Raw genomic sequence first — 23,052 nt, 5'->3', positions numbered from 1 at the left:
ATGCCACAACTACTGAGGCACACATGCTTAGAGCCCGTGATCCACAAGAGAAACCACAATGAGAAGTCTGTGCACCATGACAAAGAACAGCAACCAGAGAAAGCCCGTGTGCAGCAATGAAGACCCAGCGTGGCCAGAAAGAAAACTCTCTTGGCATCATTTCCCTTCAGGTATTGTCCTTCCTTTTTCTAGTGCTTTATAACAAGTCCCTCAAATGCTGTTTATACTCAATGTCTCTCACAGTTATCTCCCAGCTTTCTCCTGAACCCACACCCCACAGTGACCCGATATGATTACATGGCAACTGCTCTTCTCAAGATCTGCATGATCTGCATGACCTGCATGTTGTTACACCCAATGGTCGCTGCTCAGTCCTCACCGTACTCCATCTCTCAGCAGCTGTGACTCCTGTCCCGGCTGTCCAGGACATCACACACTCCATGTTTTATTCCTATCACTCCCGCCTGTCCGCTCAGTCTCCTGTGCTGGTTCCGGACTCTCCTCCTTTCTCAAAATGCTGCAGTGCCCCGGGGCTCCGTTTCCAGCCACTTCTGTTTCTTATCAGCACTCATTCTTCAGAAGATCCTATCCACTATCCAGCCAGGCTCCTGGCTTTAAACACAATTCATACATACAATGGCAACTCCCCAATTTACACTGGCAACTTAATTTTCTCCCAAAAGCTAGGCTTACAGATCAGACTACTTGAAAGTCTAACTCAAACTCACCAGAGCAAAAACTCACTCCTAATTTCTCCCTACACAATGGAGGCCCCCTGCTGTACTGAAGATGAGGGTTTCTAGTTTGGCAGTAATTAATACGGATCACAGGAATAGGGGGGTTTGGTATTGTGATATAGCAGGGGGTTTTATATTGATGACTGTTGTAATAAAATTAATGGCCCCTTTGTGTTTGTACTCGGTCGCTCAGTCATGTCTGACTCTTTTCGAGACTCCACGACTGCAGCCTGCCAGGCTCCTTTGACCATGGAATTTTCCATGCAAGAATACTGGAGTGGGGTGCCATGTCCTACTCCAAGGGATTTTCCTGACCCTGGGATCGAACCTGTGTCTCTTGCGCCTCCTGCAGTGGCATATGGATTCTTTACCACTGTGCCACCTGGGAAGTCAATGCTTCCAGTTACTAAGATCAAAACCTTTAGTTTCCCCCGATGCTGTTCCTCACGCACAATATCCCTCTTTAAAGAAGTTCTCTCAGTTCTTCAATAATATATCTATACTCTCACCAGGTCACACCACTGGTACTGCTACTACCCTGGCTGAAACCTTCGCTGGTCCCTGCTGTTAAAGCCGTAGCCTCTAAACACATCTCCCTAATTCTAATCTTGTTCCCAGTCTTTTTTCTACAGAGCAACCAGAGTGGTCTATTAGAAACAGAAGTGAGCTCAAGTCCCTCCTCTACTCAGAACCCTCTCACAGCTTGCAGCTCCCTCAGCAAAGTCACAGTCCTTACAGAGGCTCACAAGCTCTCAGTCCTGACCCCGCATCTCTGGCCTTCTCTCTCCTACTCCCCTCGCTTACTTAGCTCCATCTGTCAATGCCTCTGTGCTATTTGTTGAGCACAAGAGGCATGTTCCTGTCTTAGGCTTTTACATTTACTGCTCTCTTAGTCTGAAATGCTTTTTTTCCAGATACTCTCACGGCCAGCATTTAATCTCTTTAATGTCTCTATTCAAAAATCATTTCTTTGGTAAAGCTTTCCCTTTAAAACTCTTAAAAAAAAAATCACACATCCAGCCCTAACTTTCCCTTACATTTTGTCCTTTATTTTACTGCTTACCACTCTTGCTAAAATGCAATCTCCAAGAAGATGGAAGATGTGGATGATCTGTACACAGTGCCTCGTGAAGAGCCGGAGAGAACCAAGGCTGGTGCCGAGCCTGACAATTTGAGGAAGAACTAGGACCAGATTCCCAGTATGGAAAGGCAAGAGGAACTATCTAGAAGGATGACAGAGCAGATGAACAACATTTCATTTCCCCTCCAGGGTGACCCATAACATCTTTCAACAGAAGTGCTGAGGAATCATAGGGTGTTACCATATAGGATGTTTCATGACATTATAAATGGAAGTAAATAAGCAAATAAATACACAGCAGATTTACAAACTGTAGGCACAGCATGACCACACCTATTAACTGAACGTATGTTATGGGAGGTGGGGGCCTTCATGCTGAAATGGTAGAGGGTAATACTAGGTAACTATGGCAAAAAGTGACTTGCTTTTCACTTTGGCTTTGTCTGTTGTATATAAATTTCATACACTGAATGCTACTTTTATAGTCAAGAAAAATAAGACTCCACAATAAATAATGGAAAAAACAGAAAACAGGAACTTCCCTGGCAGTCCAGTGGTTAAGAACCTGCCTTCCAACGCAGGGGACATGGGTTTGGTTCCCTTGGCAGGGAACTAAGACCCCACATGTCATGGGGCAACTAGGCCATGTGTTGCAATGAAAGATCTGACACGCAACAGTGAAGATCCTGAGTACCACAACAAAGATTTGTTGTCTAAACAAGGACCACAGCCAAAAACACGCCCAAAACAACAAAAGCCCAAACAAACAAACAAATGCCCAGAATTCCAAGCAAACAGAAAGAAAATCTCTAAAGTGACCTGCCTTTTTACAAACTGGAAGTTTAGAGTTGAGAAGAAAAGAAAAAGGGAGTGGTACTTCTGGGATTTTACTAATCATAAATAATGTTTATCAAGAGGCTATTTTTAAACAATGCAAATCTTACTTTATTGCATACACAAGGCAAAAAAAAAAAAAAAAAAAACTGGCAGGAAATAAATCATAAATTAATCGGCACTTAGCTATAATCACATTGAGAAATGGAGTGTTACCTGCCATATGAATCAACAAGGATGTCACACTCATCTAGCTCTCCAAGAGAAGCAGGAAGGAGAACTATACCTGTGATTTGGCAGGTGGTAAGCACTGAGGAGAAATGAAGGACCCTGGCCACAGATAGCTGAGATACATATGAAAGGAATGATTTCAGTGAGCCCAGACTTTCTCATCTTTCTGCACACAGAAAAGCGCTAAATTCCTTAACTTGAGATATCTAGTTTTCTTCAATTTGCAAAAATATTTTCAAAGTTCAGACTACCTGCCCCGTGTTGCAAACGTCTATATAACCTGACTCCTCCCCCTGCCTCCTCAGAGCAGCTCTTTAAGGGTAACTTGAGATGCTGTCTCCCAGGCTAAAAGTCCTAAAAATTTCCACTGAATAAAACATAACTCTCAACTTTTAGATCATGACTATGCTTTAAGTCAACAGTACTGTGATCCTCTTTGTGTGGTAATACTTCCTTAATGAATATGAGAAGCTATGTTTAAAGATACTCTTGGGGAAACAATCTTTTCATTGATTTGGGTGAGAAATAAAATTAATTACAAAAATGGCAGCAATATGGTTTCAGTTTTGAAAAGGATGCTTTTTTCTATTTATTAAAAACTAATGAAATGGAAATTTCAAATGGGCATCTAGTAGTCAGGCTTCCAGACTGAGGGTCATACAAAAGTTTGGACTCTTGAGGACAGTAAGAAAAGGGGAAGAAGCAATTGCCAGCAAAAAGTATCCTACAAATGAACGTACCAGAAACTGGTCTCATGATGTCCATTGGTTCCACTTCCTCTTTAACTTTTATCTCAGGTACAGGAGGGCCCAAAACAGAAGAGAGACTGCCACCCACAGCTGCTGATGGCGGAGGGGCGGCGGCAATGGTAGTGATGGGTGGAGTGATGGGAACTGCTCCAGGAATGGTTGGAAGGGCGACCGCTGGTTGTGACGGGGGGCTAGCTGCTGCAATCATGGTTGGAATGGCTGGTGGAGGCTGCTGAGTGGTGGGTGGGACTGCAATGGTGGGCTGGTCGCTATTTTGACTGGACAAGGTCTCCATAGACACAGTGACTGGAGTGGCCATCGATACGTGGATTTCTGACTTGGGTTTGGCACTGAAAAACAAAAGCAAAGATGATGTAGCAAACAACAGAAAATTTACTTAACTTGGATCATCTCAGAACGTGAATATTTGTCCAACACACAGCACAGCTAAAACTCTATTCCTTGATTTTAGAAGTTGAACTTTAAGGTAACTTTTATAGGGAATTCAAGTTTTAGAACCATTGCCATCAAGTTCTTATAGGCAGTAATAAAATTAACTTAGAAAACAAAGAACAATTTAAAGAAATTACTGAAAGTCACTTCACTGAAAGGCAATCAGTTTTCATCAAACTAGTGTATTTTTCCCTCCAAGAATTTGTTACTGTGTATGTTGCCTTAGGAGCTTTAAAAATTGAGCAGATACAAAACAATACAAATTGAGAATAACTTCCCTCCACTTTGCATACCCAGCCCTCTACCCACAGGCACCACTCCTATAACTTTCCAGTATATGTTTCATCAGAGATACTTCAGACACCTACAAATATAGTGTTCAAAAATGTATTGATTTTTGTCAGCTTTATACAACAAAATTAATGTCCTTACAAATTCTTCTCAGACATTTTTTAAGTCAAATATTTCATTTAACAGCTGTAAAAGTTTGCCTATTTATATTACTACTACTGAAAATTCAAAAGTATCAAAAGCAACACAAGATAATACCCCACAAGCTCAAGGCCAAAAACAACTGGACTTGTATAGGCAAAAAATTCAATATTGACTGAGACCTCAAAAAATGAACTAAACAGGGATCAGAAATCTAAATGCAAAAATGTAAAACCATGAAACTTTTATGATCAGAATTCTTAGACATGATACTAAAAGCATAATCCATAGAAGAAAAAAAACCAGACAAATTGGGCATCATCAAAATTCAAAACTTCTGCTATGCTAAAGACTATTACAAGAGGTTGAGAAGACAAGGCACAGACTGGAAAGAAAAACCAAATAACCACCTGAGGGGTGCATCTCAGGACACTGTACTAAGTAAAACAAGCCAATCACAAAGACAAACACAGTTGGCACTCTGTATCCCTGGCAGGCTCCACATCTGTGGATCCAACCAGCAGGGAACGGAAAATATTCAGGGAAAAAAAATTCCAGAAAGTTCCAAAAAGCAAAATTTGAACTTGCTGCATACTTGCTATGATTTACACAGCAATGATACTGTATGTATTCTAAGTAATCCAGAGATGCATAGGTTACATGCAAATAATGTGCCATTTGATATAAGGGGCTTGAGCGTGTATGGATTTTGGTATCTGCAATGGTATGGGTTATGGAAGCAATGAATGCCCCAGGGATATCGAGGGGGTGATTGTACTGCAGAACTCCATTTATATGAGGTACCTAGAGTAGTCAAATTCATTGAAAAAGAAAGCAGAAAGGCGATTTCCAAATGTGCACTCATCTGTGGGAACACCAAAATCACAATTAGCTGCTGAACAACCACTGACACGAGGATGTTTGGATCAAAAAAATGATACTCCATGTCCAAGGACAAAGGAGAAACTGCAACGAGATGGTAGGAGGGGCGCAATCATGTTAAAATCAAATCCCATACCTGCTGGGTGGGTGACCCAGACAGAAGACCCACAATACCAAAGAAATTCTCCCACTGCAAAGGATCTAGGCCCCACCCACACCAGACTTCCCAACCTGGGAATTCGGCAAAGGGATGGGAATCCCGGGAATCCAACTTTGAAGGACAGCAGGATTTGATTACAGAACTTCCACAGGACTGGTGAAAACGGAGATGCTTGTAGGGCACAAACAAAACAACGTGCGCACCAGGACCCAGGGAGAAGGAACAGTGACCCCACTAGGAGACCTGCATTGGCAGTGGCCTGCCTCAGGGACGGGGCACTGGCAGCAGCAGTCCTGGGAGGTGCACGTTGGCACAGACGCTTTTGAAGGTAGCCTTCAGCCTTACCATAGAGCCTGTATGACTCCAGGACTGGGGCGCCTCGGGCCAAGCAACTAACAGGGAGGTAGAGAGCCCCACCCACTAGCAGACAGTGGATTAAAGACTTAATGAGCATTGTCTGGCCCATCAGAGTAAGACCTAGTTTTCCCCGTGTACAGTCCCTCCCATCAGGAAGGCCGCACAAGCCTCTTATCCAGAAGAATCAAGTGCTACAATACCACACCCTCCAGAACAAAAAACACATCACAAAAAGCTAACAAAAATGATCACAAGGATCACAGCCTTGTCTGACTCAATGAAGCTACGAGCCAGAACATCCATGCACGGCCAACCACGGTGGACAGGTCATGGCGGAGAGTTCTGACAAAACACACCCCACTGGAGGAGGCAGCAGCAGACTGCTTCGATGTTCCTGCTTCGAGAATCCAGGGAGCAGTATGAAAAGACAAAAAGATATGACACAGGAAGATGAGCCCCCCAGGTTGGCAGGTGTCCAATATGCTACTGGGGAAGAGCAGAGAAACAGCTGCAGAAAGGATGAAGAGGCTCGGCCAAAACAGAAATGGCACTCAGTTGTGGATGTGTTTGGTGGTGAAAGTAAAGTCTGATGTTGTAAAGAATAATACTGCATAGGAACCTGGAATGTCAGGGTCATAAATCAAGATAAACTGGACATGTCAAGCAGGAGATGGACCAGAATGGGCAAATTTAATTCAGATGACCATTTCATCTATTACTGTGGGCAAGAATCCCTTAGAAGAAATGAAGTAGCCCTCAATAGTCAATATAGGAATCCAAAATGCAGCACTTGGGTGCAGTCTCAAAAACGACAGAATGATCTTTGTTAGTTACCAAGGCAAACCATTCAACATCACAGTAATCCAAGTCTATGTCCCAAATACCAATGCTGAAGAAGCGAAGATGAATAGTTCTACAAAGACCTATAAGACCTTTGAGAACTAATACCCCCCAAAAATGTCCTTTTCATTGTAGGGGATTTGAATGCAAAAGGAGGAAGCCAAGAGATACCTGGAGTAACAGGTAAGTTTGGCCTTGGAGTATAAAATGAAGCAGGGCAAAGGCTAACAGAGTTTTGCCAAGAAAAAACACTGGTCATAACAAACACCCTCTTCCACCAGTACAAGAGATGACTCTACACATGGACATCACCAGATGGTCAAAACTGAAATTAGACTGATTATATTCTTTGCAGCCAAAGATGAAGAAACTCTTATACACTCAGCAAAAACAAGACATGGAGCTGTCTGTGGTTCCAATCCTGAGCTCCTTATTGCACAACGCAGGTTTAAAATGAAGAAAGTAGGGAAAAACCACTAAACCATTCAGGTATGACCTAAATCAAATCCCCTTATGATTATACAATGGAGGTGACAAAGAAACTCAAGGGGTTAGATCTGACAGACAGATTGCCTGAAGAACTATAGATGGAGGTTTGTAACAAGATACAAGACTTGGTGACCAAACCATCCCAAAGAAAAAGAAGTGCAAGAAGGCAAACTGGTTGAGGTCTTATAAACAGCAGAAAATAGAAGAGAAGTGAAAGGCAAAGGGGAAAGGGAAAGATATACCCAACTGAATGCAGAGTTCCAGAGAATAGCAAGGAGAGATAAGGAAGCCTTAAGTGAACAATGCAAAGAAATAGAGGAAAACAATAGAATGGGAAAGACTAGAAATCTCTTCAAGAATATTAGAGATAGCAAGGGAACATTTCATATAAAGATGGGCACAATAAAGGACAGAAAGGCAAGGACCTAACAGAAGCAGAAGAGATTAAGAAGAGGTGGCACAAATAAACAGAAGACCTATACAAAAAAGGTCTTTAATGACCTGGATAACCATGATGATGTGATCACACTCCAGGCATCCTGGAGTGTGACGTCAAGTGGGTCTTAGGAAGCATTACTACGAACAAAGCTAGTTCAGGTGATGAAATTTCAGCTGAGCCATTTCAAATCCTAAAATATGATGCTGTTAAAAAGTGTTGCACTCAATATACCAGCAGATTTGGAAAACTCAGTAGTGGCCACAGGAAAAGATCAATTTTTATTCTAATCCCAAAGAAAGAAAATGCCAAAAATGTTCAAATCACTGTACAACTGCACTCATTTCACATGCTAGCAAAGTAATGCTCAAAATCCTTCAAGCTAGGCTTCAACAGCACATAAATCAAGAACTTCCAGATGTACAAGCTAGATTCAGAAAAGATAGACAAACCACAGATAAAACTGGCAACACATGCTGGATCATAGAAAACGCAAGGGAATTCCAAAAAAAATGTACTTCTGCTTCATTGACTAGGCTAAAGCCTCTGGCTGTGTGGATCACAACAAACTACGGAAAATTCTGAAAGAATACCAGACTACTTCACCTGTCCTCTGAGAAACCTGTTTGCAGGTCAAGAAGCAACACTTAGAAATAGACATGGAACAACGGACTGGTTCAAATTTGGGAAATGAGTACATAAAGGATGTATAATGTCACCCTGCTACTTAACTTATAGGCAGAGTACATTGTGCAAAATGCTGGGCTGGATGAATACCAAGCTGGAATCAAGATCGCTGGGAGAAATACCTAGGACCTCAGATATGCAGATAATATCACTACAATGGCAGAAAGTGAAGAAGAACTAAAGACCCTCTTGATGGAAGTGAAAGAAGAAAGTAAAAGAGCTGGCTTAAAAATCAACATTCAAAACATTAAGATCATGGCATCAGGTCCCATCACTTCATGGCAAACAGATGGGGAGAAAGTGGAAATGGTGGCATAGTTTATTTTCTTGGGCTCCAAAATCACTGAGGACAGTGACTGCAGTCACAAAATTTAAAGACACTTGGTTCCTTAGAAGGATAGTTATGACAAACCTAGACAATGTATTAAAAAGCAAAGGCATCACTTTGCCGACAAAGGTCAGTATAGGCAAAGCTATGGTTTTTCCAGTAGTTATGTGTGGATGTGAGAGTTGGACCATACAGAAGGCTGACACTGAAGAACTGATGCTTTCAAACTGTGGTGCTAGAGAAGACTCTTGAGAGTTCCCTGGACTGCAAGAAGAGCAAACCAGTGAATCCTAAAGGAAATCAACCCTGAATATTCATTGGAAGGATTGGCGCTGAAGCTGAAAAGTTCCAATGCTTTGGCCACCTGATGCAAAGAGCTGACTCACTGGTAAAGACCCTGATGCTGGGAAAGACTGAAAGCAAAAAAGAGGCTAGCAGACAATGAAATGGTTAGATATAATCATCAACTCAATGGATATGAATCTGAACAAACTCTGTGAGATAGTGAAGGACAGGGAAGCCTGGAATGCTACATTCCACGGCGTTTCAAGAAGTCAGACAAGACTTAGCTACTGAACCAACAATACAATCATATATATTGATAACTGCCTTAGAGTAAATGGATTAAATGCACCAACCAAAAGACATAGACTGGTTGGATGAAAATAAAAACAAGACCCATGTGAGACCTAGGGACACTTACAGACTGAAATTAAGGAGATGGCAGAAAGTATTCCATGCAAATGGAAATCATAAGAAAGGTGGAGTAACAATATTTGTATCAGACAAACTTTAAAACAAATATTGTTATAAGAGAAAAAGAAGGACACTGCATAATGCTCAGGGGTTCAATCCAAGAAGACAATATAACAACTGTAAATATATATGCACTCAATATATGAACACCTGAGTATATAAGGCAAATACCAACAACCATAAGGGATAAATAGACAGTAACACAACAATAGTGGGGTAGTTTAATATCCCACTTTCAACAATGGACAGATTATCTGGTAGAAAATTAATAAAGAAACTCAGGCCTTAAATGACACGTTAGACCAGATGGACTTAACTAATGTTCATAGAGCATTCCAACCAAAAGCAGCACGCTACACGTTCTTCTCAAGTGCACACGTAACATTCTCCAGGACTGACCACTTGTTGGATCATAAGGTGAGCCTTGGTAAATTTATGAAAACTGAAGTCATATCAAACATCTTTTCTGATCACAATTCCTATGAAATCAGAAATAAAGTACAAGAAAAGAACTGTAACAACAACAAAAAAAAGAACTGTAACAAACACAAATGCATGGCAGCTGAACAACATGCAGCTAAACCACCAATGGGACCACGGAAGAAATTTAGAGAAAACAAAATAACACTTAGAGACAAACGAAAATTAAAGCACAATGGTGCAAAACTTACGGGATGCAGCAAAAGCAGCTCTAAGAGAGACGTTTATAGTAGTACAATGTTACCTCAAGAAACAAGAGTAATCTCAAATAAACCACATAACCTGACACCTAAAACTCCTAGAGAAAGAAGAACAACAACATCTCCAGTTAGCAGAAGGAAAGAAATCATAAAGATCATAGCAGAATAAATGAAATGGAGACAAAACAGTTGCAAAGATCAATGAAATTAAAAGCTGGTTCTTTTAAAAGATAAAATTGATAAACTTTTAGTCAGACTCATGAAGAAAAAAAGGGAGGACTCACATCAATAAAATGAGAAATGAAAAAGGAGACATTACAACTGACTCCACAGAAATACCAAGAATCATGAGACTACTATGAGCAACAGTATGCCAACAAAATGGACAACCTGGAAGAGAAGGACAAGCCAATCAAAAGCAATGAAATTGAAATTGTGATTAAAAACCTCCCAACAGATGAAAGTTCAGGACCTGACTGCTTCACAGGCAAATTTAATCAAACATTTAGAGAAAAGTTAGCATCTATCCTTCTGAAACTGTTTCAAAAAACTGTAGAGGAAGGAACACTTCCAAACTCATTTGTGAGATCACCATCACCCTGATACCAAGACCAGAAAGTGGGCAAAGAGGGTACATATCTTAACATAATAAAGGCCTTATACGACAAACCTACAGCTAGAGTCATGTTCAGCAGTGAAAAGCTGAAAGCGTTCCCTCTAAAACCAGGAATAAGACAAGGATTCTATTCTCACCTCTTTTATTCAACATAATTTGGGGAGTCTTAGCTACAGCAATCAGGAAAGAAAAAGAAGTAAAGGGAATCTAAACTGGAAAGTGTGTCAGTCACTCAGTCATGCCCGACACTTTGCGACCCCATGGACTGCAGACCACCAGGCTCCTCTGTCCATGAGATTTTCCAGGCAAGGATACTGGAGTGGGTTTCCATAAACTGGCCAAGAATTTGTTAAACTGTCACTGTTGACAAAATGACAGGATACTAGACACAGAAGATCCTAAAGATGCTACCAAAAAACTACTAGAACTCATCAATGAATCTGGTAAAGTTGCAGGTTACAAAATTAACACAAAGCAATCTGCTCCATTGCTATACACTAACAACAAAAGATTAGAAAGAGAAAATTCAGGAAACAATTCCATTTACCACCACCTCAAAAAGAACGAAATACCTATCAATAAACCTATCTAAGGAAACAAAAGATCTGTACTTGGAAAAGTATAAGATGTTGATGAAAGAAATTGAAGAAGACATAAACAGATGGAAAGATATACCATGACTGTGGATTGGAAGAATCACTATTGTCAAAATGACTGAACTACTCTAGGCAATCTACAGATTCGATGCAATCCCTATCAAATTACCAATGGCATTTTTCATAGAACTAGAACAAAAATCTCAATATTTGTTTGGAGACACAAAAGACCCTGAATAGCCAAAGCAATCTTGAGAAAGAAAATGGGAGCTGGAAGAATCAGACTCCCTGACTTCAGATTATACTACAAAACTACAGTTGTCCAAACAGCATGGTCCTGGCACAAAAACAGAATTACAGATCAACGGATCAGGACAGAAACCCAAAAATAAGATCATGCACCTGTGGTCAATTAATCTATGACAAAGGAGGCAAGACTGCACAATGCTGGAAAGACAGTCTCTTCAACAAATGGTGCTGGAAAACTGGACAGCTACATACATGTCAAAAAATGAGATTAGATCAGTCCTTAACTTCAAACACAAAAATAAGCTCAAAATGGATTAAAGACCTAAATGGGAAACTGGACACTATATAACTCCTAGAGGAAAACATAGGCAGAACACTCTGACATAAATCACAGCATTATCTTATTTGATCTGTCTCCCACAGCAATGGAAATAAAAACAAAAATAAACAAATGGGACCTACTTAAACCCAAAAGTTTTTGCACAGCAAAGGAAACAACAAACAAAATGAAAAGACAACCCTCAGACTGGGAGAAAATATTTGCAAATGATGTGACTAATAAACCAAAAAATTTACTAACAGCTCAAAACACCTAACAGCCTAAATACACATTTCTCCAAAGAGAAATCTTTATCTGCACTTGCACAGATAAAGATGCTACTATGAAATGTGCACACAGATTCCAAGGATTAGTTAAGGTAGATAAGCTGTCCCTGTAAGTGACACTGGCAAAAACCTCACATTAAAGGAACTCTTGGAGAAAATTTACAATATTGAAAATACAAAAGATAAAATGTCAGGGCATATCCAAATTTAGAAAGCAATATGACAATTCACTAAAGCACAGAAGTACTCTTGCTCTGTATCACAAGTTATATAATGTGAATAAGGCAAGCACTGTTCCAACCACAGCTGTCCCTTGGTACTCATCCCCTAGGGGATACGAAAATCCAGATACCAAACCTGTGGGTGCCTGTCATGTGTTAACACCCTTGGACACAGAGGGTGAACTCTTGATGAGTTTTTAGAAAGAAATAAAACATTTTAATCCTCAGTGCTTCTGATGTTCCAGTTACAGTGTACTAAGTAAACTTTAGTTTTACTATTTTTTTTTTCCATTTCCCTATATATTATGGGTTTCTCTGGTGGTTCAGATGGTAAAAAAGCTGCCTGCAATGAAAGAGACTTGGGTTTGATCCCTACGCCAGGGAGATTCCCTAAAGAAATAGGAAGAGCGTTTTTAATATTTTCACAAATGTTTTTAAGGTCACAGAAAAATTATAAATTACCATGTACAGTTTCTGGTTACACAGTTATTTGTACATTTTTGCACTAATGTACAAAGTGGTGACTGCAAGTACTCCTACATCAAAGTCCAGGTCCCTCCTCTTTCCTCTGCCCAACACAGTCTTACATCAGGGAACATGTGGCTCTTAAAACCTCTGCTCAGAGAAGCCTTTCTGTAAGTCATCACCCCTTCTCCCATCACTTATATTCCTTTTACACTGGTTTCTTTTTCTTCACATATTTATTATTTCTCTACATTCACTAGACAGTAAGCTTAAGGAGAATGGACCCTTTGTTTCAGTCACTTTTATTTACCTGGATTCTGAAATGATACTTAGTACACACATGGCATTCATAATTTTTTGAATGAAGTTTTATGAAGAAGTAGATCTAAATATATTAGCACAGTAAGCTACTACTAATGTAAGTAAAAAATGCCATATAATAAACAATCAATAAAATCTTATTTTTAAGAATTTATCAGCCTATCTACACATGTATGTGGAAAAGGATGTAGAAAGACACTTAACAAAACTTTAACCAATTAATATTACCCTGGGGTTGCTTTCCAGGTGGCTCAGTGATAAAGACTCTGCCTTCCAATGCAGGAGATGCAGGTTCAATCCCTGGGATGCGAAGATCCCCTGGAGAAGGAAATGGCAACCCACTCCACTATTCCTGCCTGGAAAATCCCATGGACAGAGGAGTCTGGCAGGCTATACAGTCCATGGGGTTGCAAAGACTTAGAGACTAAAACAGTAACAAATTACTCTGGGGAGTGGGACTAGAGACGTGAGTGGAGAATGGGACAAAGATTTTTACTTTATACTTAATTTTTATATTGTCTCATTTTCTTTTCCAAAATACTACTTTTAGAATTAAGAAGATAAATAAAATAGCATGAATTAACTATCGTCATAATGCCATTTTTGATAGCAATGCCAGGAATGCCATTTTGATAGCAACCCAGGAACTGGGTGTTTACTATGAGGCAGGCTCTATTCTAAGTGCTATGAATACACAGGAATCCTATGAGGAAGATATTATAAGTATGCCCATTTCATAAATAAGGAAATTAAGGACCAGAGAGGTTGAGAAGTGTGTCCAGATCACACAGCTTAGAAAATGGGTTTTTTAGATGCACATAGACAAATTATGTGAAGTTTGAAACATGTTACTAGACTTTCCTGTCCTCAATTATGTGCTCACCCTGCAGGCCTGGGCGACCCAGACGTACTCCGCACAGAGCTCTCCACGCGAGGGCTGGCCACGTCAGGAGGCTGAGGGGGAATGAGGGTTTTCCGAACTGCCATTCTAGAAGAGACAAGAGACACGACCGGAATCCAAGCGTCTGCGGGCATTCGAAGGGTAAGAACTACACATCCACTACGTGGGTCTATGGTACAATTAAAGCACTACATTGTCAGGTGCTTTTTAATGGATTTGAAAGTTCTCTCAATGTAATAGAGGCACATTATTTAGAAAGTCAAATAGTACTAAAGAGCTTTTAATAAAACACAGCAGATCTCTTTCCCATCCTTCATCACTTCCTCCCTGTCTCTCTTCAGGAGGCAACTATTTTGACTCTTACCTGCTTCTTCTACTTTCTACCTACACATTTCCTTTGTACTTAAAATTTAAATTCGTTTAGTATTCACAATCATTATTACACCTACGTATTCATATTGACCTAAGCAAGTTAATGGAAGCTGAGTGAAAAAAGTCGACTAAGGTAGCTAGTGATCAAACGTGTCGTGTAGTAGAGAGGCCACATGCGGCGGCTCAGACCACAGCTGAGTGACGTGGAAATCATAAATGATCCTGATGTGCAGTTTTGGCAGGGTGGTAGAAGCAAATGCTAGAAGAGAAGTGGTTTGAGAGAAAATGTCTAGAATGAGAACATACCATTCTGCAATGCAATGAATTCAGATACTGATCATGAAGGCTGTTAATATCTCGAAAAAGGGTGACACCAGACAGTGTATTTCTCCTGGTGTAACACTAAGACCAGGCTTCCCAGGTGGCCAGTGATGAAGAGCCACCTGCCAGTGCAGGTGTGTGGCTTTGATCCCTGGGTCGGGAAGGCCCTTTGGAGGAGGAAATGGCAACCTACTCCAGTATTTCTGCCTAGGAAATTCCAAGGACAGAGGAGCCTGGGGGGCAGCAGTCCACTGGGTCACAAGAACAGTTGGATGCCACTTAGCAACTTAACAACGGAACACTAAACTGCCAACTCATGAAGGAATTTTGCTAAAAGGGGGAAAAACCAAGCCTTGAGATTAAAGTAACAACTTGGAAAATGTGGAAGAGAGAATAAGAAACTAGGCAATGGGAGAGGTGGGCATGGACTGTGTTCCCTAAAATGATCCACTGGAGTCCTAATTCTTGGTGTTTGTGAATGTAAAAAAATAGGGTCTTTGCAAATGTAACTAAGTTAAGGATCTTGAGATAAGATCATTCTAGATTTAGAGTCTCTTAGAAAAAACCCTGATGCTGGGTAAGACGGTAGGTAAAAGGAGAAGGGGGAACAGAGGATGAGATGGTTAGATGGCATCATCAACTCAATGGACATGAATCTGAGCAAACTCCGGGAGACAGTGGACGTCAGAGGAGTCTTGTGTGCTACAGTCCACAGGGTCACAAAGAGTAGGATACAACCTGGCGACTGAACAACAACAAAAAAGTTATAGGGTAGGTCCTAAATCCAAAGACTCACAACAGAAAGGAGATGGAGATGTGAGACAGAGGCAAGGGCATATGAATATGGAAACAGAAACTGGAGTGATGCATCCACAGGCAAAGCAACTCCAAGGACTGCCAACTGCCACCAGATGCTGGGAAAGAGGCACAGAGTAGATTTTCCCCAAGAAGGAACCAACCAACATGTTGATATCAGACTTCTAGTCATCACAACTGTGAGAATAAACTTGTGTTGTTTCAAACCACCAAACTTGTGATAATTTGTTATAGCAGCCCTAAGGAAACTAACACAATGGGGATACAACTGACAAATTCAGGGAAAGAGATGGCGGGGGAAAGGGAAAACTCCAAGGGACAAAAGAGCTGGTTAAAAAAAAGGGAGTGGATAGGCAAACAGATAAAACATGGACTAAGTTAATAATTGAAGTTGGATCATGGGAATAAATTCTTATGTTCAAATTTGTATTATGTTTAAACTTTCCACACAAAAAATAAAAAAGCAAGACCAACTCCACTCCCACCCCAGAAAACAAACAATCCCCCCCAAACCCATAAAGAGATATACTTATAGTATATAAGTATACTATATACTTGGTCACAAGTATGACCAAACTTACGAAGAGTGCCAAATAACAGGTGTTGGTGATGACAAGGGCAATGATTCCCCTGCTAGTGACAGTGCAAACGGGTATAACACCCGAACAAACTGCTGGCCTTATGTGCTAGAGCTGAAGATGAGCACAGACTACATCCCAGCAAACCCCTTCTGGGGTACTACATCTATGGACTTATCAAAGGTGATGTAGAAAGACGTTGGGATAACATTACAGCCCCAAACTGGGAAAAACATGAAGATCCATGGAAAAAATAATGCTATTCTTATATAAGGGTATTGTAAACAACTGAAAAGTTATAATCACAGGTAGTAACATGGATGAACTGTCCAAAACCAAGTGAAAGATGCCTGAGTCACAAAAAGTATATATGATTCTACGGGAACTCAAAAAGAGGCAAAAGAGGGTAAGAAGAAAAACTGGCTAGTAACCTTTGGGAGGAAGTACTGGCAATCACACAGATGTACATTGGGTTCCCTTTGTGCTAACTCATTACACTGTACATACATTATCTGCACAGTTTTCTATACATCAGTGAAAATGCTGAAAGAGAAAGAAAGAGACTGGAAGAAGTAGTGCTAGCAAATAGAGACAACTCCTTTATTTTCATTGCAAACAGGAGAAATAAAATGGGGGAGAGAATGGAAGAAAGTGGCTTAATGGAAGAATTTTTTTTTTAAGATGGAAGAAGTGACAGCAAGATTATACTTTTTATGTAAATAATCCACTTTCAAGAAAAAACTGATGAAGAAGGAGAGAGAGAGGAAGAGCTGCAGCTGGAGTAGATGAGGAAGGCTGTGATCGGAGCTCTGAAGAGGTACCCCTGGAGCTCACCTGTACTGGGAAACGGAGGTGGGCAGGGAAAAGAGGCTGGCAGGTAAGATGTGACAGCTAGTCTGTGAAGTTCTCTGGTGCTTGTTGCCATTTTCTCAAGAAAGTAGGTGGCACTTTCATTAGCTACTAGTGAATGTGGGAAGAAGCTGTGGAAGCCTGGAAAAGAACAGAGGTAACTGGTTGTCTGGAAAGGTGGTGGAAGAAAGCAGATAGCGCTGGTCCACCATGAGATCCCAGTGGAGGTGTGTGAGGTTAAGCAGGACCAGGTAGTGTGGTGCTCCCTAACACACTGCTGCACATATGCAGGCAGCATAACACAAATTAGGATTTAACTCTGGTTTTGACAAAGCGAAGAGGAGGGTAAGGAACCTGAGGATGGATGCAAGGAAATGATCGCAATGGAACCACAGACTCTGGACCAGGGAGAGCAGACAAAGATGTCAGGAAAGGCAGTTAGAAGAGTGAAAAGGTGGTTAAGGACCAAGAGGCTGCAGGCTTCCAGCTGAGTCTTGTTGAGTCACAGTTTTGCTGCCAGGGATGTGGAAGGAGGTAGGCTGTGGGCCACTGGGGTACAGAAAACACTGCTCAACTTCTGAACCGAGGAATGCTTGTGCCCCTGGGGGTGCTCTGCTAAGGGAGGGTGGATGCAAGGGACACATTCAAGCAACTGAGAGGCCACGGAGCTGGGAAACATCAAATTTCTCTTTACATTAAAGATAGTGTGACAACCAGACACTATGTGCCTTCTGCAGGACACACAATCTCTAAATCAAACCTGATTCTGTCCCAACAAGGTGGCTGCCAGTCACATGGGGCCACTAAACACGTGAAAGGAAGGAAATGCAAGTGACCAGCAGGACTTTTAAGAATGTTTCATTAGGAGCTTCCCTGGTGGCTCAGACAGTAAAGAATGTTTCACTGAAGTTAATTTGAATTTAAAAACTGGTATTTGACTAGAACAGTCAAATTCACAGAGTTAGAAAGTACACTGGTAATGCCAGGGGCCAGGAGGTGAAGGGACTGTAAGGGTGAAGGGACAGGGGGGACGGGGAGTTAGTATTTAATGGAGCCAGAGCTTCAGTTTAAGGTGAAAAATTTGGGAGGTGGATGATGGGGAGAGGTGTACAACAATGTGAATGTATTTAATGCCACTGAAATGTACGTTAAATATGGTTAAAATAGTATGTTTTATATTATGTGACTTTTACCACAATAAAAGAAACATTTAAAAAAACATAAAAAATAAAAACTGATATTTGATTCAGTTATTGGAAAACTTTTCACTGTGTCTGGATGAACCTGGTTATGTGAAACTACTTTTTCAATAGCAAACTTTATGAAATTTAAATACAGACCAGGAAGCAGATCTGCTGTTGAGGAAGAGTGGACTCAAAGTGGCAATGAGGTGCCAAGAGAACAGTCACCCATCTCCGGGCACAGTGACAGGAAGGGATGGGGAGGAAGAGATAGCCACCACTCTGGGGAGAGTCGAGGAAAAGGCCTTTGAGACCCCAGAGAAGAGCCAGGATACAATTAAAGCAAAAAGTCATGCTCAGAGAAGTCAGGCCACAGAGGACTTGGATGGTACAGGTGGTCACGGAAGGTACAGCAGAAGGGCCTTTGGAGACGACAAAGCAAGGGAGAAAGGCAGATCTCACTGCGTCCCGTGTTGTGAAGTTTCAAAATATCTTATCTTGGTGCCAGTGTGTGTCCGTTGCACATACTGTGCCATGCATTTTGTCCGTTGCACATATTGTGCCATGCATTTTGTGGTTTGTTACATCAGGAAACTGTTACTCTTAAGTTTTGGTAATTTACTATGATCCCTCTTCTTCCAAGGCAGGGTTCTCCTGAACTGGCACTTTAATTTTTTGGTATTTTCTCCCCTTTTGTCTTTTTGCTCTACTGAGAGATTTCCTCAGTTTTACCTTTCAGCTCCTCTACCGAGTTTTCAATTTCTGCTCTCACACTTGTAACTTCAGGACACACTCTTGTTCTCTGACTGTTCCCTTTGAGAAGCATGGCCTTCCTGTTTGATGGATGCAGTTTTCTTTTGTTCTTTGAAGATGGCACTGACGGTGTATGTCTCTGTTCATGCTTTCTTAGGTTTTGTTTTTAGTTTTATTCTCTTTGCCTAGCCTTTGCATCTTCCAAACTGGCTTTTTCAGTGGTTTCTACCTTGTATTGTTAGAATCCCCATCAGGTACCTGATATGCTGGGCTGCATGCTCATGATGGAGGAGGACTAAAAAGCTGATGGGATGCTCTGAGCTTGTGGCAGGGTTTGTCTACCTTAAGGGTGATCTGATCCCTGTCTGAAGGGTCCTTAAACCCTTAGTGTAGGTATTTTTAGATCTTTCCCATTGGGCTGATGGACCCTAGAAGGAGAGTAGAGTCCTCTTCTCAATTTCTCTTTAACTGCCAGGGCTGTGTCAGCCAAATGGGAGAAGTGGACAGGTAGTCTCAACACGCCGTGTTGGCTAGATCATTAATCTGTTTCTGGTGCAGTACCATGTCCTCTGTTGTGCTGGCTGATCCTAGTGGGCCATCTGCAGAGTTTGCTGGGGCTGGGCAGGAGCGGCCGTGCAAATCCGCTGTCTGGACAGAGAAGGTAGGGCTCTAACCACTTTTCAGACAGATTTCAGCCCAGCTTCCTTTTACCCTCAGTTCTTCCTGTTTCTGGTTCTTTTGAAGATTTACAATTTAAATGAGGATGGTTCTTAATTGTCCTCTGTAGACTTACCATCCACCATTCTCACTGTTAAGGGAGTGAGGGAGAGCTTGCCTATCTGCTTTCTCGCCTCAAAGTCTTGCTGCTGTTGGGTCTTCTCCTATTCTCCCCATCCCTGTGTATTTATGATCTTTCAAAAAAGCCTCTTTACTAAAAGTTCTGTAGGGTTTTGACAGGAGGAGAAATTAAGAAGAGCATGTTCAATCTGCCATCTCTATTACAAGCTCTGCCTTGCATTTTCCTTGATAAGGTTACTTTGTCATGAACCGACTTAGTATTAAAAGGCAGAGACCTGATCTCTGTTTCACAGCAGAGCCTATGACCTATGACCCACCAACTCAGAAGTTTATATGACAACACGGAACACTATCTGCTACTAAATATGACCCTTAATACACTTGGAAAACTGTTTGCCTGAAGCAACAATTCATTTAGGATAAGGAGGGAAAAACAGATAGCACACATTACCGTGCCTAACTAGATAAGCCTGAAAAATTCAGTACAACCAAGGGTTCCAGCATTAAACTCTCAGAACCAGAGAGAACTCTCAAAGTAATTAATATGCAACAGATGTTTACAAACTGACAACCAACTGAATCCTGGATTCTTACCATCTTACAGTCTGAACTCAGCAAGGCTCTACTGAACAACCTGGTCGGCAAGTTATTTTGGCAGAAATCGAGTTTGCTACAGCACTGGATTAGTGCCTGTTTATACCGATGGCATCCATAACTAGAGGCGTCACCTGACACTTCTGGGTCGACTCACCCATCGGTGGCAGGTTTCTTGCGGAGTATACTTGGCCGTGGGGATGAGCCCTGGGCTGGAGCGTTCGTGCTCACACTCTGGCTGTGAGTCTGCACCACAGTTGTTGCTGCTGGAGCAGCACTGAATGGGTTGCTGATAGGGTTGGCTACAATTGTGGCTCCATCCGCCAACACCACTGCTAGAGGACACGGAGGGGGCAGGAAAGAACAATGAAAAGGAGACAGAAGTAACATTACTAAAATGTCATGTAAGACAAAGAACAATGATTAGACTACCACACTTAAGAGTACTCATGTTAGGACTTTCCAATTTCAAGAAGAGGAATAAGAACAAAAGCAGATGGCAAAATGGGAGAAGTTATAAAACCTACTGATCAAAAACCACTTTTCTTTGCTCTACAATCATGATTACTAATAAATAAGATAGATAAAGTACATACCATACTTCAAGAAATGTTCTCCTACAGACTTTTTGTAAGATATCACTGCTTCTCAATTCCTAATAATGGTACTAACATTCCAGTCTATCTTAACTTTATGCTTTACAAACAACTCCAAAAAAATTTTTAGGAAATTCCTTGGCTGTTTATAGGTTAGGACTCTGCGCTTCTAATGCTAGGGCCTGAATTCAACCCCTGGTTGGAGAACTAGATCCCACAAGCTACACAGTGAGCCAAAAAAATTAAAATGAAAAAGAAAATCCTAAAATGGACTGTAAATACTACCCTCATAAGGGTGAATATACTCTCTCAACTAAGAGCTCTTCTGGCACGCTTCTCCCCATATGCAAATATGTATTAAGCTATTTACACACGTGGTTTCTAATGCTTACAATGATCCTGACAGGTAAGTTCTAAGCAACTCATGTTCCAAAGAGCAAACTAAGGTTTACTGAGGTTACTTGAGACCACAAAGCCAGCAAGTGGCAAAACCTATGTATCTTTTCTTTCCAGACCAAATTCCATGTAAACAATTAAAATTACCTGAAGTCTTCCCTTCGGGCTGAGGCTGCTGGGTCCCTATTGGTGCGGGCTGAAGTCCCTGGGTGCTGATGGGGGCTGCTGAGTGAATTCCCTGTGTGCCGATGGGGGCAGGCTGGATCCCTGGGGTGCCGATGGGGGCGGGCTGGATCCCCTGTGTACTGATGGGGGCTGGCTGGATCCCTTGGATATGCCGAGCGTGAGATGCATCCACTGTCATCAACTGCATGGGGTTCAGGTGGACTGTGGATGCCACCCCTACTCCAGTCTGAGCTGTGATGGCAGAGTTTGGAGCCTGAGCTGAAACTAAAAATGATGCAGAAAGTGACAAGAATGTTAGCTCTGATTAGATACAGTCCACCTAAGGAGAAAAACACTCAAATCAAAACAATTTTTCCATGTTCAAGATCTAAACTCTCAATTTAAAAAAAAAGTGCTATATAAATCTCTAAACATTGACATTTTCTCCACCTTACTTTCTACTAATTTGAGATGATCTTTCTGCAGAAACAGCATTAAAATGAGAAAAAAGCAATCATTTATTAAAAGCCAAATGTGAGCCAGGCAACTATGTAAATAATTAATACAAACTTCTGACATACATCCGTGCCTCCAAGTCATGAATCTTTGCTTTAATTGATAGAACCACTATCAGAGGAATTTCTGAAATATAGTAGTTATTAATTTTAAATTCTAAAATATGCACTTAAGAGAGAGAACAATCAACCTGTCCTTTTTTCAATCATCTACTGTGTACATTAAAAACTGACTCAACAACAAAACTGAAAACACAGACATTCCCAGGAAGAAACGAAGTAAGAAAGGATTTCTCACTATTTGTGGAAAGAAAACAAACAAAAGACTTTTCTTCTCAGAAAACAAATCTGGAAAAAGATATATGTATCTTCCAATGTTCCCTGCAGCATTACTTACAATAGCCAAGATATGGAAACAATCCATGTCCAGTAGTGGATGAGTAGATCAAGAAGATATGGTATATATACACACAATGGAATATTACTCAGCTATTAAAAAGGGAAAAAAAAATCTGAAACACTGCCATTTGTGACACTATGAATGAATCTCAAGGGTATTATGCTTAGTGAAGTCAGTCACACAGAGAATGACAAACACCATGTGACCTCACATACACATGGAATCTAAGACGCAGAAAATCACAAGCAGCCCCTGGATGGAGAAGACAGAGCAGCGGCGCCAGAGGCAAGGGGACAGGGCGGGTGAGACAGGCTACAGTGGTGAGAAGGCGCGGGTTTCCAGCTAAAGATACTAAGTTATGGGGATATAATGCACAGCACAATGATTATAGTTAAATATACAGCACTGTAAATCTGGACGTGGCTAAGAGTAGATCTTAAAAGTTCTCATCACAAGAAAAAAAACAATCTGGAACTGTACAGTGACAGATGCCAGCTAGACCTGTGATGATTATTCTGCAATATAGATAAATAATGAAACATTATGCTGTACATGTGAAACTAAGGTATGTCAATTATATCTCAATTTTGGAATTTCTTGGCAGAAAAGCT

General features: G+C 41.1%; 1 protein-coding gene across 7 annotated transcripts in view; it reads right to left on the bottom strand.

The window, feature by feature from the left end:
• Positions 1-23,052, bottom strand: part of SAP130 (Sin3A associated protein 130) — a 74,282-nt gene that overhangs the window by 15,208 nt on the left and 36,022 nt on the right. For 4 of the 7 annotated variants that reach the window (XM_061135631.1, XM_061135630.1, XM_061135636.1 and 1 more), the window contains 4 exons: positions 21,509-21,811; positions 20,527-20,704; positions 14,090-14,194; positions 3,624-3,982 (listed from right to left, as the gene is read on the bottom strand). In XM_061135631.1, the coding sequence (XP_060991614.1) occupies positions 3,624-3,982; positions 14,090-14,194; positions 20,527-20,704; positions 21,509-21,811 (945 nt within the window). The remainder of the gene's footprint in view (positions 1-3,623; positions 3,983-14,089; positions 14,195-20,526; positions 20,705-21,508; positions 21,812-23,052) is intronic. The other 3 variants (XM_061135632.1, XM_061135634.1, XM_061135635.1) reach the window with 3 other exon arrangements.

Source organism: Dama dama, chromosome 33 (assembly GCF_033118175.1).
Source record: "Dama dama isolate Ldn47 chromosome 33, ASM3311817v1, whole genome shotgun sequence".
Lineage (NCBI taxonomy): Eukaryota > Metazoa > Chordata > Mammalia > Artiodactyla > Cervidae > Dama > Dama dama.
The sequence above is the reverse complement of the archived record's forward strand: the minus strand, read 5'-3'. Positions and strand labels throughout refer to the sequence as shown.